The 20,909-nt window shown below is 37.7% G+C and overlaps 1 protein-coding gene across 1 annotated transcript; it reads right to left on the bottom strand.

Annotated features, from left to right (window-relative positions):
• Positions 1-2,329: 2,329 nt before the first annotated feature.
• Positions 2,330-18,848, bottom strand: SOD1 (Superoxide dismutase). Its single transcript, XM_051210342.1, has 4 exons — positions 18,592-18,848; positions 15,150-15,434; positions 12,196-13,396; positions 2,330-9,032 (listed from the first exon to the last, which is right to left on the bottom strand). Exons 1-3 carry the CDS (start codon positions 18,655-18,657, stop codon positions 13,286-13,288), a joined length of 462 nt encoding a protein of 153 aa, XP_051070328.1. The 5' UTR covers positions 18,658-18,848; the 3' UTR covers positions 2,330-9,032; positions 12,196-13,285.
• Positions 18,849-20,909: the final 2,061 nt, after the last annotated feature.

Here is a 20,909-nt window from a genome sequence, read left to right as displayed (position 1 = left end):
CTGGTAGTTCAATACAATGGAATCCTTAATGACGTAAACGAAATAGATCCTACTTATACCACATATGCTCTGTCGACAAATCCCGCTAGTAAAAACTCAGATATTAGAAGTTGAATACGAGTGTCTCGGATGTTTAGATTCCATGCATTCATTGCGGCAGACAGACAACGTGATGGGGAATAGAAACAACAAATGAGCCTATTCAAAGTACTACTCATTATAAAAGTCAGTATAACTCAGAATAGGTGATTCATAATGCGACGAAAACACAGGCGCTGAATGAAATAGTAAGTGAACAAAAACATAAAAGAACACATAAGACAAAGAGTAGAGTTGCAAAGACATGAATATAAGGGGTATATGTGCTGAAGGTCATAATCTCATATGGAAAAGACCAAGTTACTAGGAAGTTAAAGATAACTCAAAAGTCACCTACTGTCTGAGTTATGGCTCGAAGTCAGCACAACAAAACGTCTAACAAGAATCTAAAAAGAAACAAAGCTGACAAAACTTATAAAGAAAATCATTTACAAGCAATATCATTAAGACGGATGGATTAACTAGACAGTTTACTTCTACGTGAATTACGCGCTCATGAAGTCATCCAGAACTACAATCAAACCACCCAGTCCATAAAACACAAAACAACCAAAATTCTGTTTCTATATCGACCAAATGTAGAAAACGGCAAATAAGGAATTAGTTAACCACAGATAGTTTGTCGATTAAATCTGATGTGATAATATACATATCTGTTTTGTAGTTACGTTTTTCTCCGAGCAAATGTTTACATTTAGCGAATAAACATTCAATCAGTATATTGATAAACACTAAATAACCGATTAAATCTGAAAAATTTTGATACTTGGTGTAAAAGAGTTCAATTTTAATTAATCGATAAAAACCCGGTAGTACAAGGTTTGTCAGACTGAAAAAAGCATACAATACCGTTTTCAATGACCTAAAAACAACGTTTGCCTTGTCTAAAGACAATTTTGTGACAATGCTTGGTCTTGAAAGGGATACTGCTTAGTACTAAGAAATACTGAAACCGTATTGTGAACACGTTAAATAAAAGCCTGAAAATGTTTCACACCTATAGAAAATTTATTTATTTATTATTTATTTGAACACATGAATATTGGTACAAGAGAGCGCCAATATATATGCGCCACACAAAACAATGAGAATTCGAATAGAAATAGAAAAAAAAAGAGAACAATAACGAGGAGATTGGTGTAAGGTAGTATGGTAGAAATGAGGGAACGGGAAGGTACAATCAGAAGAAATCTTTCAGGTAAGGGAGACACACAACCACTTTTTATGAAGAAAGTAAAAGAAGGTTACAGCAGGATCGCCACTGGCTTCTATTCTGAGCCATATCTGATAACGTCTCTAGCCACTGTGTAGCACCATCTCTCAGACCCCAACCAGGGAGTCGTGAAGGACCAACAGAAGCCAGTCCTTTGCAGATTTCTTTCATACCACGACACCACCTCTTCGCTTCTTCCAACCAGTCCCAGAGTCGGCAAATAATGCACGACGTGGAATTCTCTGGGACGACATTCGGACAACATGTCCAAGCCACCGAAATCGGTGTTTCAAGATGGTGACACCAATTGAATTATCATCTCTGTGCCCGAACACACGATGCCGAACCTCTGCATTACTGACATGGTGTTGCCACTGAATCTCAGCAATCCTTCGGAGACAGCGATGATCGAACACAGAGAGTCGTCTAACGTCCTCAACTCGGAGAGACCAGGTTTCACAAGCATAGAGCAAAACTGCTCTCACCGACGCGTTGTAGATCCGACCTTTCACAGCCAGACTAACATCACGAAGGCGCCAAAGGTGGCCCAGATTGGCATAAGCCTCTCTGGCTTTCACTAGACGTGCATTGATCTCATCACTCACACACCCACCAGCACTTATGCAGCTACCCAGATACACGAACTTCTCGACTACGTCTATCTGCTTACCATCCAGGGTGAGTACAGGGTTGGAATCCTGCCAGTCTTGTAGAAGTACTTTGCACTTCGAAGGTGCAAAGCACATACCATACCTACGGACACTGATTGTCAACTGATTAAGTGCGGATTGCATGCCTTGGGCATTATCGCACAGTAAGACAATATCGTCCGCATACTCAAGGTCGAGAAGTCTTTCTCCAGGCAACAGATCCACACCACCATTACTTACATCCATCAGAGCTGTTTCTAGAATGTCATCGATGGCAAAGTTGAAGAGGAATGGTGAGATTGGACAACCCTGCCTAACCCCACTGCTCGAATGGAACAATGGAGAGAGGTGGTTGTATGCCCTCACTCTGCCTGAGGTGTTTGTATGTAGGGCTTTTAGGATGTTAATAAACTTCTCAGGCACACCCTTCTTCAATAGACAATCCCAGAGAACAGTCCTGTCCAACGAATCGAAGGCAGCCCTGATGTCAAGAAACACTACGATTGTTGGACTTTGATAAGTATGGCGGTGTTCTAACATTTGGCGGAGGGTAAAGATATGATCAATACATCCTCGACCAGAACGAAACCCAGCCTGCTCGTCGCGAGTCAATCTTTCTCGGGTCTTGAACAACCTACGAAGTATGACGGAAGCCAGCCTATAGAAAATGCAAGACACCTTTAGTTTGAAGACAATTAGTGAAGTAGTTTAGAATGTAAACTACTTTACTTGATTGAACAATTTTATTATTCAAAATATGCACCGATGAAGTCTAGACAAATGCGCAAAACCTTCGTTTAAATACATATGAAACTACATGAACTACGGAACAAACGATAAATCCAGATATCTATCAAGTATCCAACACTTGACTAGTCAACTCCGTTAGAGTTGATTCACGTCACCTATGACGAAGGCGAGATATCCGTCTATCAATTAAGGGATGAATATAATGTGCAGCAGTTCGTTCTGTTTTACTTTACAGCTGCGAAACGTGGTCATTAAGAGTAGAAGATACTCGTAAGTTACTAGTATTTGATCACAGATGCCTTAGAAATATTACTGGCATCTGCGGGGATTACCGGGTAAGTAATAGTGAGGTTAGACGCAGGATATTAGGTAATGATGTTAAATCAGTCGATGAGGTTATAAATCTTCATCGACTAAGATGATTTGGCCACGTGCTATGTATGCCTGAACACCGACTACCAAGACGCTCAATGCTGACTATTGTTGGAGACGACTGGAAGTTAGGGACAGCCAAATCAAAACGTGGCATCAGTCATTGAAATCATTAACTTCTAGTCTGAGCCATGTTGGTAGATGCAGACTACTTGGTTGGGGTCCGCGTGATTATCGTAACCAATGGTTAGAGACTCTTGGTGACATGGCTCAGAATTGATCACAATGGCGTAGGTGTATACACTCTTTGTCTTCCCTTAAAATATGAGATTAAAATCACTTCATATCTTTCTTTCTACGAACTAATTGTTTCTTCCTGTACTATATCCTTATATGCAATCTTTCTTTTATATATTACCACCATCGACTTAACCACTCCTATGAATTCGGTGTTCATCTTGCTGTGCTAATGAGGTATGTCAACGTGGACCGATGCACATATGTGCCTGGTCCTACGTTGTAGCTGACTGACTGACAACTCCGTTAGGAAAATCGTGTCCAGTAGATACAGAAAGAATAAATCAATCATATTTAATGACTTTATTTTTCAATCATTTAGAACACAAAATTTCCTTTCTTGACAATAACGACCATACTGTTTCACAGGAAGAATAGGCGTTAAAAATGTAAAAACATAAATCTACAACTCTACTCAGAAGCTAAACCGATAACGCCACAAGCTAGACGGGCACCAGCATTACCAGTTACTTTACTGAGCTCATGTCCACCACGGCCTAAATCATCTTCATTTTCATGAATCTAAATTAAAGATACAAAATACTTACATAAATACCAATGAATTATAAAAGAGATTTCAACTTATAGCATTCTATGGTATTGAAGTACCCAATAACATAGAAATGAACAAATAAGTTTGACAATCACTTGTATTCGGTCTAGAGTAATAAGGGTTAAAAATATTACTAATTATCTGTTTAAAATTTTGTAGATGGTTATGTTTAAAAATTAGACTACTTCAGCAATGGATAAAATGGAACCATCGATAATATTCCTCATATTACAGTTGAAAATTCACTGACATGATAGCCTACAAAACGTTTTTTTGTTGAGAAACCTAATGAGGTCATGGTCAGTCAGTCAGTAACAACGTAGAACTTCGTACGTACGTACATCAGTTCGAGTTGCCACACCACATTAGCACAGAGATGCAGTTGTCGATTCAAATCCCGTAGTGGTAGAGGTAATAAGAGTATAAGCAGTAATCGGGAAGATTAGGGTTTGGAGATGTTATTTAAAGAGTATAATCCAGTGAAATAAATTTGGAAAGAGAAAAAAAGGACATGAAGGATTCAGAAAATTAGAATTTGGGAGAACACAAAGAGTGGATACACCTGCGCCATTGAGGCCATGGGTCAAAATATTATGATTTGAATAAGTTAAGAATTTCAGAAAAGCGAAAACTTAAATCTAGATATGTAGTAAAAAACGAATAGAGTGAAACATCTCTTCACAATTAGTTTCCTACCATGGCTCTACACTAACATGAGCAGTTGTTTAGTGGTTAAGACATTCTACTTTCGATCACCGCTATGTTTGAAGAGATTAAGAGTTCACCTAAATCTGAGGACGGAACGAAGACTCTGAGATACAATGACCAAATAAGCTAACTATTACGATGAATCCCAGTTCCGCTAACTAGAGAGAGAAGTTCAGGCTCAGAAGAGCGAAAATGGATTCCACAAGCAGCCAGAAGCACGAACAAAAACAGGCAAAACTCAAGCGTATATATACAGCATAAAAATGTCCTTGGGAAACGTTACAAAATAACATATTGAGAGAGACAACGAACCAATGACATTTAAGGTCCTTCCAAGTGGGAAATACGATATAACGGTGAAAATGGGTGCTTTTGGCGTGAAAACAAGAAATTGAAATTTCCAAAATAAAATTACAAAAATGAGACACTTATCAAGTAACTTCTGGGGATCTAGCCATCAACAACAACCACAAAGTTCCGTGTTCAAACCCCGCCTCAATTACTTGGGCTAGCAAGAGGTACCGTTAGCCCTCGCAACTAGTGTGGCCCACACCCAATTACCTGGTGAATGAGTTTATTTATTCGAGCAGTAATATGTATAAACTTAACAATAATAGTAAAACATACCAGTTAAGTGGTAGCATGTTAGATGATTTTACTCACTATTTAGATGAGTGAATGCAATTTTCATCGATAGATGATATGCGCTGATACAATACGGCCAAGTGATAACCATTAATGAAATCAAATTACTGACACAAGTGTCCAAAGAACTAATATCAGAAGATATAACGGCTGCCAATCGGAATAGGATTTTTCTAATAAAATGACATTTCCACATACAGACGCCAGTCAAATTTATACATAAGTGAGTGTATTTTGATTAGAGTGGTTATCACATTTGTGAAGGGTGAATAGAATTTTCATTTGCTGTTAGCCTTTGTAGTCATCATGGCATCGTATAAACTTCAGTGTTTTCCTGTTTTAAGTAGCTGTTTATTGCGGTTATAACAAGTAGAGACGGGGATAATTTGGAGCATGTCATTCTGAATCGATGAAATCAAGTCATAGATACCTCAACAGAAACACTTTGAAAGCACACAGTTGCCACTATTTGAAACGACAGGCACCAAACTTTCTGTCATTAGTGAATGATTTCCCAAATAGAGCTGATATTGTTGATATAAGTAGTTGGTGTTATTTTTTATCCCGAAACTGGGATCACCTTCAACGTTTGATGCAGCAGATATGAACTAAGGATAGGGAATGAAGTAGTCGAACACGTCGATAACTTCATTTATCTTTGAAGTCTGATCATAATGGTTTGGTTTTTGACCAAATCACTGCATGGATTCAAAAAGGTCGTTTGACTTTTGTCAACTTACGTCACCTATGACGAAGGCGAGATATCCGTCTATCAATTAAGGGATGAATATAATGTGCAGCAGTTCGTTCTGTTTTACTTTACAGCTGCGAAACGTGGTCATTAAGAGTAGAAGATACTCGTAAGTTACTAGTATTTGATCACAGATGCCTTAGAAATATTACTGGCATCTGCGGGGATTACCGGGTAAGTAATAGTGAGGTTAGACGCAGGATATTAGGTAATGATGTTAAATCAGTCGATGAGGTTATAAATCTTCATCGACTAAGATGATTTGGCCACGTGCTATGTATGCCTGAACACCGACTACCAAGACGCTCAATGCTGACTATTGTTGGAGACGACTGGAAGTTAGGGACAGCCAAATCAAAACGTGGCATCAGTCATTGAAATCATTAACTTCTAGTCTGAGCCATGTTGGTAGATGCAGACTACTTGGTTGGGGTCCGCGTGATTATCGTAACCAATGGTTAGAGACTCTTGGTGACATGGCTCAGAATTGATCACAATGGCGTAGGTGTATACACTCTTTGTCTTCCCTTAAAATATGAGATTAAAATCACTTCATATCTTTCTTTCTACGAACTAATTGTTTCTTCCTGTACTATATCCTTATATGCAATCTTTCTTTTATATATTACCACCATCGACTTAACCACTCCTATGAATTCGGTGTTCATCTTGCTGTGCTAATGAGGTATGTCAACGTGGACCGATGCACATATGTGCCTGGTCCTACGTTGTAGCTGACTGACTGACAACTCCGTTAGGAAAATCGTGTCCAGTAGATACAGAAAGAATAAATCAATCATATTTAATGACTTTATTTTTCAATCATTTAGAACACAAAATTTCCTTTCTTGACAATAACGACCATACTGTTTCACAGGAAGAATAGGCGTTAAAAATGTAAAAACATAAATCTACAACTCTACTCAGAAGCTAAACCGATAACGCCACAAGCTAGACGGCCACCAGCATTACCAGTTACTTTACTGAGCTCATGTCCACCACGGCCTAAATCATCTTCATTTTCATGAATCTAAATTAAAGATACAAAATACTTACATAAATACCAATGAATTATAAAAGAGATTTCAACTTATAGCATTCTATGGTATTGAAGTACCCAATAACATAGAAATGAACAAATAAGTTTGACAATCACTTGTATTCGGTCTAGAGTAATAAGGGTTAAAAATATTACTAATTATCTGTTTAAAATTTTGTAGATGGTTATGTTTAAAAATTAGACTACTTCAGCAATGGATAAAATGGAACCATCGATAATATTCCTCATATTACAGTTGAAAATTCACTGACATGATAGCCTACAAAACGTTTTTTTGTTGAGAAACCTAATGAGGTCATGGTCAGTCAGTCAGTAACAACGTAGAACTTCGTACGTACGTACATCAGTTCGAGTTGCCACACCACATTAGCACAGAGATGCAGTTGTCGATTCAAATCCCGTAGTGGTAGAGGTAATAAGAGTATAAGCAGTAATCGGGAAGATTAGGGTTTGGAGATGTTATTTAAAGAGTATAATCCAGTGAAATAAATTTGGAAAGAGAAAAAAAGGACATGAAGGATTCAGAAAATTAGAATTTGGGAGAACACAAAGAGTGGATACACCTGCGCCATTGAGGCCATGGGTCAAAATATTATGATTTGAATAAGTTAAGAATTTCAGAAAAGCGAAAACTTAAATCTAGATATGTAGTAAAAAACGAATAGAGTGAAACATCTCTTCACAATTAGTTTCCTACCATGGCTCTACACTAACATGAGCAGTTGTTTAGTGGTTAAGACATTCTACTTTCGATCACCGCTATGTTTGAAGAGATTAAGAGTTCACCTAAATCTGAGGACGGAACGAAGACTCTGAGATACAATGACCAAATAAGCTAACTATTACGATGAATCCCAGTTCCGCTAACTAGAGAGAGAAGTTCAGGCTCAGAAGAGCGAAAATGGATTCCACAAGCAGCCAGAAGCACGAACAAAAACAGGCAAAACTCAAGCGTATATATACAGCATAAAAATGTCCTTGGGAAACGTTACAAAATAACATATTGAGAGAGACAACGAACCAATGACATTTAAGGTCCTTCCAAGTGGGAAATACGATATAACGGTGAAAATGGGTGCTTTTGGCGTGAAAACAAGAAATTGAAATTTCCAAAATAAAATTACAAAAATGAGACACTTATCAAGTAACTTCTGGGGATCTAGCCATCAACAACAACCACAAAGTTCCGTGTTCAAACCCCGCCTCAATTACTTGGGCTAGCAAGAGGTACCGTTAGCCCTCGCAACTAGTGTGGCCCACACCCAATTACCTGGTGAATGAGTTTATTTATTCGAGCAGTAATATGTATAAACTTAACAATAATAGTAAAACATACCAGTTAAGTGGTAGCATGTTAGATGATTTTACTCACTATTTAGATGAGTGAATGCAATTTTCATCGATAGATGATATGCGCTGATACAATACGGCCAAGTGATAACCATTAATGAAATCAAATTACTGACACAAGTGTCCAAAGAACTAATATCAGAAGATATAACGGCTGCCAATCGGAATAGGATTTTTCTAATAAAATGACATTTCCACATACAGACGCCAGTCAAATTTATACATAAGTGAGTGTATTTTGATTAGAGTGGTTATCACATTTGTGAAGGGTGAATAGAATTTTCATTTGCTGTTAGCCTTTGTAGTCATCATGGCATCGTATAAACTTCAGTGTTTTCCTGTTTTAAGTAGCTGTTTATTGCGGTTATAACAAGTAGAGACGGGGATAATTTGGAGCATGTCATTCTGAATCGATGAAATCAAGTCATAGATACCTCAACAGAAACACTTTGAAAGCACACAGTTGCCACTATTTGAAACGACAGGCACCAAACTTTCTGTCATTAGTGAATGATTTCCCAAATAGAGCTGATATTGTTGATATAAGTAGTTGGTGTTATTTTTTATCCCGAAACTGGGATCACCTTCAACGTTTGATGCAGCAGATATGAACTAAGGATAGGGAATGAAGTAGTCGAACACGTCGATAACTTCATTTATCTTTGAAGTCTGATCATAATGGTTTGGTTTTTGACCAAATCACTGCATGGATTCAAAAGGTCGTTTGACTTTTGTCAACTTACGTCACCTATGACGAAGGCGAGATATCCGTCTATCAATTAAGGGATGAATATAATGTGCAGCAGTTCGTTCTGTTTTACTTTACAGCTGCGAAACGTGGTCATTAAGAGTAGAAGATACTCGTAAGTTACTAGTATTTGATCACAGATGCCTTAGAAATATTACTGGCATCTGCGGGGATTACCGGGTAAGTAATAGTGAGGTTAGACGCAGGATATTAGGTAATGATGTTAAATCAGTCGATGAGGTTATAAATCTTCATCGACTAAGATGATTTGGCCACGTGCTATGTATGCCTGAACACCGACTACCAAGACGCTCAATGCTGACTATTGTTGGAGACGACTGGAAGTTAGGGACAGCCAAATCAAAACGTGGCATCAGTCATTGAAATCATTAACTTCTAGTCTGAGCCATGTTGGTAGATGCAGACTACTTGGTTGGGGTCCGCGTGATTATCGTAACCAATGGTTAGAGACTCTTGGTGACATGGCTCAGAATTGATCACAATGGCGTAGGTGTATACACTCTTTGTCTTCCCTTAAAATATGAGATTAAAATCACTTCATATCTTTCTTTCTACGAACTAATTGTTTCTTCCTGTACTATATCCTTATATGCAATCTTTCTTTTATATATTACCACCATCGACTTAACCACTCCTATGAATTCGGTGTTCATCTTGCTGTGCTAATGAGGTATGTCAACGTGGACCGATGCACATATGTGCCTGGTCCTACGTTGTAGCTGACTGACTGACAACTCCGTTAGGAAAATCGTGTCCAGTAGATACAGAAAGAATAAATCAATCATATTTAATGACTTTATTTTTCAATCATTTAGAACACAAAATTTCCTTTCTTGACAATAACGACCATACTGTTTCACAGGAAGAATAGGCGTTAAAAATGTAAAAACATAAATCTACAACTCTACTCAGAAGCTAAACCGATAACGCCACAAGCTAGACGGGCACCAGCATTACCAGTTACTTTACTGAGCTCATGTCCACCACGGCCTAAATCATCTTCATTTTCATGAATCTAAATTAAAGATACAAAATACTTACATAAATACCAATGAATTATAAAAGAGATTTCAACTTATAGCATTCTATGGTATTGAAGTACCCAATAACATAGAAATGAACAAATAAGTTTGACAATCACTTGTATTCGGTCTAGAGTAATAAGGGTTAAAAATATTACTAATTATCTGTTTAGAATTTTGTAGATGGTTATGTTTAAAAATTAGACTACTTCAGCAATGGATAAAATGGAACCATCGATAATATTCCTCATATTACAGTTGAAAATTCACTGACATGATAGCCTACAAAACGTTTTTTTGTTGAGAAACCTAATGAGGTCATGGTCAGTCAGTCAGTAACAACGTAGAACTTCGTACGTACGTACATCAGTTCGAGTTGCCACACCACATTAGCACAGAGATGCAGTTGTCGATTCAAATCCCGTAGTGGTAGAGGTAATAAGAGTATAAGCAGTAATCGGGAAGATTAGGGTTTGGAGATGTTATTTAAAGAGTATAATCCAGTGAAATAAATTTGGAAAGAGAAAAAAAGGACATGAAGGATTCAGAAAATTAGAATTTGGGAGAACACAAAGAGTGGATACACCTGCGCCATTGAGGCCATGGGTCAAAATATTATGATTTGAATAAGTTAAGAATTTCAGAAAAGCGAAAACTTAAATCTAGATATGTAGTAAAAACGAATAGAGTGAAACATCTCTTCACAATTAGTTTCCTACCATGGCTCTACACTAACATGAGCAGTTGTTTAGTGGTTAAGACATTCTACTTTCGATCACCGCTATGTTTGAAGAGATTAAGAGTTCACCTAAATCTGAGGACGGAACGAAGACTCTGAGATACAATGACCAAATAAGCTAACTATTACGATGAATCCCAGTTCCGCTAACTAGAGAGAGAAGTTCAGGCTCAGAAGAGCGAAAATGGATTCCACAAGCAGCCAGAAGCACGAACAAAAACAGGCAAAACTCAAGCGTATATATACAGCATAAAAATGTCCTTGGGAAACGTTACAAAATAACATATTGAGAGAGACAACGAACCAATGACATTTAAGGTCCTTCCAAGTGGGAAATACGATATAACGGTGAAAATGGGTGCTTTTGGCGTGAAAACAAGAAGTTGAAATTTCCAAAATAAAATTACAAAAATGAGACACTTATCAAGTAACTTCTGGGGATCTAGCCATCAACAACAACCACAAAGTTCCGTGTTCAAACCCCGCCTCAATTACTTGGGCTAGCAAGAGGTACCGTTAGCCCTCGCAACTAGTGTGGCCCACACCCAATTACCTGGTGAATGAGTTTATTTATTCGAGCAGTAATATGTATAAACTTAACAATAATAGTAAAACATACCAGTTAAGTGGTAGCATGTTAGATGATTTTACTCACTATTTAGATGAGTGAATGCAATTTTCATCGATAGATGATATGCGCTGATACAATACGGCCAAGTGATAACCATTAATGAAATCAAATTACTGACACAAGTGTCCAAAGAACTAATATCAGAAGATATAACGGCTGCCAATCGGAATAGGATTTTTCTAATAAAATGACATTTCCACATACAGACGCCAGTCAAATTTATACATAAGTGAGTGTATTTTGATTAGAGTGGTTATCACATTTGTGAAGGGTGAATAGAATTTTCATTTGCTGTTAGCCTTTGTAGTCATCATGGCATCGTATAAACTTCAGTGTTTTCCTGTTTTAAGTAGCTGTTTATTGCGGTTATAACAAGTAGAGACGGGGATAATTTGGAGCATGTCATTCTGAATCGATGAAATCAAGTCATAGATACCTCAACAGAAACACTTTGAAAGCACACAGTTGCCACTATTTGAAACGACAGGCACCAAACTTTCTGTCATTAGTGAATGATTTCCCAAATAGAGCTGATATTGTTGATATAAGTAGTTGGTGTTATTTTTTATCCCGAAACTGGGATCACCTTCAACGTTTGATGCAGCAGATATGAACTAAGGATAGGGAATGAAGTAGTCGAACACGTCGATAACTTCATTTATCTTTGAAGTCTGATCATAATGGTTTGGTTTTTGACCAAATCACTGCATGGATTCAAAAAGGTCGTTTGACTTTTGTCAACTTACGTCACCTATGACGAAGGCGAGATATCCGTCTATCAATTAAGGGATGAATATAATGTGCAGCAGTTCGTTCTGTTTTACTTTACAGCTGCGAAACGTGGTCATTAAGAGTAGAAGATACTCGTAAGTTACTAGTATTTGATCACAGATGCCTTAGAAATATTACTGGCATCTGCGGGGATTACCGGGTAAGTAATAGTGAGGTTAGACGCAGGATATTAGGTAATGATGTTAAATCAGTCGATGAGGTTATAAATCTTCATCGACTAAGATGATTTGGCCACGTGCTATGTATGCCTGAACACCGACTACCAAGACGCTCAATGCTGACTATTGTTGGAGACGACTGGAAGTTAGGGACAGCCAAATCAAAACGTGGCATCAGTCATTGAAATCATTAACTTCTAGTCTGAGCCATGTTGGTAGATGCAGACTACTTGGTTGGGGTCCGCGTGATTATCGTAACCAATGGTTAGAGACTCTTGGTGACATGGCTCAGAATTGATCACAATGGCGTAGGTGTATACACTCTTTGTCTTCCCTTAAAATATGAGATTAAAATCACTTCATATCTTTCTTTCTACGAACTAATTGTTTCTTCCTGTACTATATCCTTATATGCAATCTTTCTTTTATATATTACCACCATCGACTTAACCACTCCTATGAATTCGGTGTTCATCTTGCTGTGCTAATGAGGTATGTCAACGTGGACCGATGCACATATGTGCCTGGTCCTACGTTGTAGCTGACTGACTGACAACTCCGTTAGGAAAATCGTGTCCAGTAGATACAGAAAGAATAAATCAATCATATTTAATGACTTTATTTTTCAATCATTTAGAACACAAAATTTCCTTTCTTGACAATAACGACCATACTGTTTCACAGGAAGAATAGGCGTTAAAAATGTAAAAACATAAATCTACAACTCTACTCAGAAGCTAAACCGATAACGCCACAAGCTAGACGGCCACCAGCATTACCAGTTACTTTACTGAGCTCATGTCCACCACGGCCTAAATCATCTTCATTTTCATGAATCTAAATTAAAGATACAAAATACTTACATAAATACCAATGAATTATAAAAGAGATTTCAACTTATAGCATTCTATGGTATTGAAGTACCCAATAACATAGAAATGAACAAATAAGTTTGACAATCACTTGTATTCGGTCTAGAGTAATAAGGGTTAAAAATATTACTAATTATCTGTTTAGAATTTTGTAGATGGTTATGTTTAAAAATTAGACTACTTCAGCAATGGATAAAATGGAACCATCGATAATATTCCTCATATTACAGTTGAAAATTCACTGACATGATAGCCTACAAAACGTTTTTTGTTGAGAAACCTAATGAGGTCATGGTCAGTCAGTCAGTAACAACGTAGAACTTCGTACGTACGTACATCAGTTCGAGTTGCCACACCACATTAGCACAGAGATGCAGTTGTCGATTCAAATCCCGTAGTGGTAGAGGTAATAAGAGTATAAGCAGTAATCGGGAAGATTAGGGTTTGGAGATGTTATTTAAAGAGTATAATCCAGTGAAATAAATTTGGAAAGAGAAAAAAAGGACATGAAGGATTCAGAAAATTAGAATTTGGGAGAACACAAAGAGTGGATACACCTGCGCCATTGAGGCCATGGGTCAAAATATTATGATTTGAATAAGTTAAGAATTTCAGAAAAGCGAAAACTTAAATCTAGATATGTAGTAAAAAACGAATAGAGTGAAACATCTCTTCACAATTAGTTTCCTACCATGGCTCTACACTAACATGAGCAGTTGTTTAGTGGTTAAGACATTCTACTTTCGATCACCGCTATGTTTGAAGAGATTAAGAGTTCACCTAAATCTGAGGACGGAACGAAGACTCTGAGATACAATGACCAAATAAGCTAACTATTACGATGAATCCCAGTTCCGCTAACTAGAGAGAGAAGTTCAGGCTCAGAAGAGCGAAAATGGATTCCACAAGCAGCCAGAAGCACGAACAAAAACAGGCAAAACTCAAGCGTATATATACAGCATAAAAATGTCCTTGGGAAACGTTACAAAATAACATATTGAGAGAGACAACGAACCAACGTTGTAGCTGACTGACTGCAGTAGATTTGAAGACTCGTTTATAACTGGATTAACTGGTCTAAACAGTGGTATAAGAGCTTTAATTCATCATAAAAAGTTGGGGATAAGTAAACAAGCTACGTATACGAAGTTCATTTTGCTGAAAATATCTAGATATTAATTTTTAGAAAGCGGTAGTCATTAGGCAGCGTTCATTAGTTTCATAAATTCATCTGAGGAATGGAATGATGATTTCCTCACATATACCTGCATCATGAATTGCGCATGTGAACATTCTAATCTTGGGTCGCTAAACCAAGATCAACTTAAGGGTTAAATATTTGCTTGTGAACTGCAGTCCCCGTCACTCATTAAACTTCATATCTCTAGGCCTCTTTAGAGAACTTGGAAATTCGTGTCTGAAAGTTAAACGGCTTAACTGCAACTATTCTGCTGAGTATAAACGATGAAGTTTTATAATAAGTTCCATTGTTCACAATAAAAATATTCCTTCCAAATAGCAGTTAACACTCATACATGATGAGACTTCCCTACAAATCAATTCATCTACATCGAGTAAGTCTAACGACTGGAATAGATCGAGACATTTCCTATTTATATGAGAATTGGAATTTTGTGACCAACCTTACTAGCTGTTCAGTGTTGAGGAATTAAAACCAATAGTATACAATAACTACGACACTGAATACCAATACTTACGACCATAGTTCGACCAATTATTGAATGAGGGCCGTTCAAAGATATCAATTTGTCAGTCGCGTTATAAACTGCGTTTCCATCAACACCCGCCACAACATTACCCAGGTCACCAACATGACGAATACTATCTTCTGGTGCTCCATGCTCTTGTTTAGTTGGATTGAAATGAGCTCCAGCTGAAATACATCCATTTGTTGTATCACCAAATTCATGAACATGAAAGCCATGTTTACCAGCCTTGAGTCCACTAAATTCGGCGTGCACATTAACAGGTCCATTGTCAGTCTGAAAGTGTAAAAGAAATGTTTGGCAGTAAATCTTTCAAAAATGTAAGACGACACAATAAACTTCAACTACGGACAAAACATTTTCCATAAGTTATTATACCAAATAAATTTTACTATTCTCTTTAAAACAATTAGTGGAAAAAATTTAAGATGGTGTATGACTACTAACTTTAAATGTAAGCCCCATAAAAGTTTGGTTTATCGAAAAATCACAAGACAATAACCCTTTAATCAACAAGATTACATCAAAAACTTATCTCTGTATCTTTAAATCAGTACTAACATCAGTAAATAAGCCATAACAATCTTGAACATCAAAATCAGTTTTATGAAAAACCCGATGAACTAAAACTGATCAGGTCTATACAGTGGGAAACCTTGGTATTAGTAAAAAATGGAAGTTATATGAAGAAAATGGTTGAGTATCCTCTGGCTGAACACTTCAAGGCTGATAAAAGCAAAGTAGGTTAGTATATGTAGCTTCAGATTTTAATGAACAGGAAGGTTTTGTACATCACAACCTTAATGACTTAGATATACAAGTTATGAGTGTTAAAGAACTTGAAATAGATGTAATGACGGTGAATATAAACCCCAACAGCCCAACAGTCTTCTGACCACTCTAAGCAACAATGCAAGCATGTTCGGAATGCGATTCTCTCCCTCGAAATGCAAAATGTTGCTTCAGGATTGGGTTACATCGACACCCGAACTAGTGATAGGGAGTGAAGTAGTTGAGTGTGTCGACCGCTTCACTTATCTTGGAAGTCTCATCAACCCTTGTGGTTTAGTGTGTGACGAAATCTCAGCACGGATACAGAAGGCTCGACTAGCTTTTGCCAACTCACATCATTTATGGCGTAGGCGAGATATCCGTCTATCAACCAAAGGACGTGTTTACTGCGCAGCAGTTCGTTCCGTCCTACTTTATGGCAGTGAAACATGGCCGGTAAGAGTAGAGGATATCCGTAGGCTACTAGTATTTGATCATAGGTGTCTTCGAAACATTGCTCGTATATCATGGGACCATCGAGTAAGTAACACAGTTGTTAGGAAACGGGTACTAGGTAAGGATGGAAAATTAATTGATGAAGTAGTGAAACTTCATCAGTTGAGATGGCTGGGACACGTGTTACGTATGCCCAACCACCGACTGCCTCGACGAGCGATGTTCAATGGTATAGGAGTATGTTGGAAGAAAGCCAGAGGCGGCCAAACCAAAACATGGCACAAGTCCATGAAGTCACTGACAAGTGGACTGAGTCATGTTGGTAGGTGTAGACTACCTGATTGGGGACCGCTAGATGATGGCAACCGATGGTTAGAGACCCTGAATGACATGGCTCAAAATCGTTTGCAATGGCGCAGGTGCATCCACTCTCTGTGTTCTCCCAAATTCTAATCTTCTGAATTCTTCATGTCCCTTTTTTCTCTTTCCAAATTTATTTCACTGGATTATACTCTTTAAATAACATCTCCAAACCCTAATCTTCCCGATTACTGCTTATACTCTTATTACCTCTACCACTACGGGATTTGAATCGACAACTGCATCTCTGTGCTAATGTGGTGTGGCAACTCGAACTGATGTACGTACGTACGAAGTTCTACGTTGTTACTGACTGACTGACTCTTAACTCATATGATCATAACTATACTTTCATTTCTTTATAATACTTTTGATGTATCGTTGTTACGTCATAGGTTTACCAAATTGGTGAGAGGAAATAACTAGATATCATATTACTCCCAGAACAAAATCTGAATTATTTCTATTACTATTTAATTACGATTCACCTAAATAGCACTCGAAAGTTTAAGCAACTTTTAAATGACCCGGAGAAATGAAGACTGATTCTTGGTTAACTATAATACAGATTGTGTAAGAATGGTTAAGTAAAAATAAATTAACAAGCATATGCAATTTATAAATCACTAATGAACTCCATATTCACAAGTCAATCTCTCTTGAAATCACGGTATTTTGATAAAGAAATTTACCAATATAATAGAAAATAATTTTTTTCTATTGTATTTTAGTGCAGTAGTTTTTCAAACACCCCCAAGCTTTATTTATGTTGCTAATATGAGCTTTATTCAGGAAATTTACGAGATGTGATGGACAGACAACTGAATGTTGGTATTCCTTAATTTCAAGGCATCTGTAAGCTTACCAGGCCTTAGTACATATGGTGGTACCTGAACAAACCTATTCTCTAACTGCAGAAATAAAAGTCTTCTACTTTTTGGAATCCCGATATCAAACCCCATGAACTTACTACAGTTTAAATTACTTTCCAGCTCATTTTCAGTACTTTTTCATACTCTCTATTCGTTATACCACTGTACTGCCGTAACATAAGTGGCACTTACCGGCACTGCAATACTAAGTACAGAACTGCTAGCTATCTAGTGCATTAGTAACAAGATTAAGTGCTTAAAAGTCGGGTTGCAAATCTGTTAGTAAGATAAGTGACAATAGAATACTAACCCGTCACGTATATTTCTAGTGTCACTGATACTCTGCAGTTACAACACATGGTTTTTCAAAGACTTTCAATAATTCAGAAATACTCAATAATTATATCCTCATGAAAATCGCTCACTGAATGATATACAGTAAGGATTCTGTCAGTTATGAGACGGTCGAGTTGGTTTGACTATAACCCTGGAACAAGAGTCTCGATGCTTGAAGGTCCTCCGCTTTAGATAGAAACGAGAACACTATTACCATTCAACCAAGCAGTCAACACTTTTACATATTCCTTCACAAGTATTGAAAAATCACCCAATGGATAATACTATCCAGTATTTACGAAAAAACGGAGAAATAGAAGCTTGAGGTGAGCGTATGTAACACATTAAAAGAAGTCCGGTGTGAATTTGTGTGGCATGGCATCTGGAGGTTGCCATTTTTGTTTTTCACGGCAAAATAGTGACATGTTTTGTCTTTTGTAAGAACTGTCTTGAAGTTCACGGTCCAGAAGTTCTAAGCACTATTAACCATATCCGCCTCTCAGAAACCACTTATTTCAGTGCTGAAAACACAGAAATTGACGTAAATACAACAATTTCTCACTAGAAAGTGGTCATTCCTGAAATGGCCAGTAGTAAAATAAACATTTCAGCTAAGTAACGGCTTGCAACTAACTTACTTCCTGAGTGAATTTGACAACGCCTTTTACGCCAGCTGTACCAGTCATAACACAAACAGCTTTCATCTTGGTATGGATTTGTAAAAAATGGGTTTAAACCACACCACTTTCAAAGACTACCGCGTTTTCTTCCACGACCTTGAAAGGCCTAATTAATAGTTTCAGACTCGAAAGGACAAGAAATTGGGTGACCTGTACCACTCTTGGGCGCTGATGCTCTCTCAGCTAACCCAACATATTTTTTAAAGCGCCCAGTGATGGAGCTTTAAGCAAATGAGTTCTATGCGTTGACGAGTCGATAGTCAAATGACAAGTAATGTGTTCCGGGCTTGTGAACATTTTTAGAATATACTCGTGAATTCCCTGTTTTGGAAAATAAGAAGACTGAGGGCACATCCGATGCAGACTTATTATTAAGTAATTTAAAGTTGCTGTATGACTAGTGAAATGTCACTAGGCCCTAGTCAAATCAATCGGCAGTTGAGTGGCTGAATGTCGAACAGTTCACCAATCCTCGTCAAGTTCAAAGACAGCTAATGCGCATCAATCAATCGAACGCCATAGACTGTCTAATGTGATGATGGTCTTACTCTCCCTCTTCTACGTACTCTTACCAATATATTTATGTAATAATGTCCCTTGTTTTATACGGTTTTCAAAGCAGCCACAGTACCTTGATACGGTAATCCACATTAGGTGCTGACCGCGAAGTGCTATTTCAAAGTTAGCTATTTGTCACATCATTATCGTCTAACTTAAGTGGGCCTCCAATCATTAGACACAGGTCATCTATGTTAATGATCTAAACTGTGACCAAGTCACCGCTAGTTGCTCTATAATAATAGTGGAAATAGGTTTAGCTTGCCCAGTCGATAATCATACGAGAGTTTTGCGATTCCGGTAATCAGCTTAGTTGCGGTTCTCTGATTCTTTCCCAACAGCCAACCATCCCTTTTTGGACAAGTGCTAGCCGATTGTGTGCAACGCTCCACTATAGGATGAGCAAACACTGTATACAAAGTCGAAGCTGTTATAGCATATAAATGGATAAAAGCTGTCCGTATTGACCAAAGGGTTCTGAAACCTTTGACGACTATCGCATGGCAACGCTTAGTAGTTTTTTTTATTTTGACTAACAATGAGTCTCAAGTCTTTATGTTTCAAGAAAACGGGTAGCTCACCGTTATTCACCGTGTGTGTATCTGTACCTCGGTGACCGGTATGCATCATAATGTACTTGGAAGCATTCATCGGGAACTGCCAAGTTCTAGACCACCCAGATAATATCTCCAGGTCATTTTCAAGCTTCGAACTATCACCTTTACTTCTTATAGCCCTCCATATCTTGACTTCGTCAGTACATAGAAAAATCAATTATAGGAGACTAGGAAGATCATTTACACTCAATAGGATCAACATTGGCTCCAAAGCTCTACCCTGAGACACTCCGGTAAGCACATTTTTCCAACTAGATAAATTTGAATTCAACCGCACTCTTTGTTGACTTATAACTACAAAATCTTTTATCCACGTTAATAAATAGCCTCTAATCCTGATATTACTTGACCTATATAGCGGTTTGTTTTGAGGAACTTTGTCAAAAGCCTCGCTCAAGTAAACGAAGGGTACATCTACAGGTAACTTTTGATATTTAAGAGTGCACTAAATTTCACGGGCCACTAATAAGTTTGTGAGACATGAATAACATTTTCGTAAGCCCTGTTGCTTTTCAGAAGGAATACGGTACTCTTCTAGATACTTAAACAACTTCCGAACCCGCTTTTCTAAATTTTTAATAACCACCCTATTTAGGCCTACGTGTAGATAGTTCTCAGGTTTACGCCTCGTATCTGCTATAGAGATAAAACTTACCAGGCGTTATTTTGGTCTTTTGGTAATTCACCCTTGATTACAGACAGAATAATACATATGCTTAAGGGGTTTGCGGCAGAATTTATCAACGCCTTTAGTAACCTAGAATACATTCATCGGTTCCCATGGATTTATCTATATCAGTGTTATTTAGCAGACCAAAAATGCCGAGTTCTTTAGCGATCACAGTATCCAGTGTGTGTGTATAAAGTGAGTAGTAGGGCACCTCTACGGTACTACTGCCTACGCACAATTCTGAGACAATGGCTCTCCTCTGAGTCCTTCGGTTTATGTACGAGTAGAAGATTTTAGGGTATTCTATAGACTCCTTAACAAACTTTTCTTTATACGATCTTCTACACATGCGAAAGGTTGAAACACTGTAGATCACCAACGTAGATGATCTATGTCGAAATGATTGGAGGCCGACTCGAGTTAGACGTGAA

This window comes from Schistosoma haematobium, chromosome ZW, assembly GCF_000699445.3.
Source record: "Schistosoma haematobium chromosome ZW, whole genome shotgun sequence".
Taxonomy (NCBI): Eukaryota; Metazoa; Platyhelminthes; class Trematoda; order Strigeidida; family Schistosomatidae; genus Schistosoma; species Schistosoma haematobium.
Note: the sequence above shows the minus strand (reverse complement) of the source record. Positions and strands in the feature narration are given on the sequence as shown.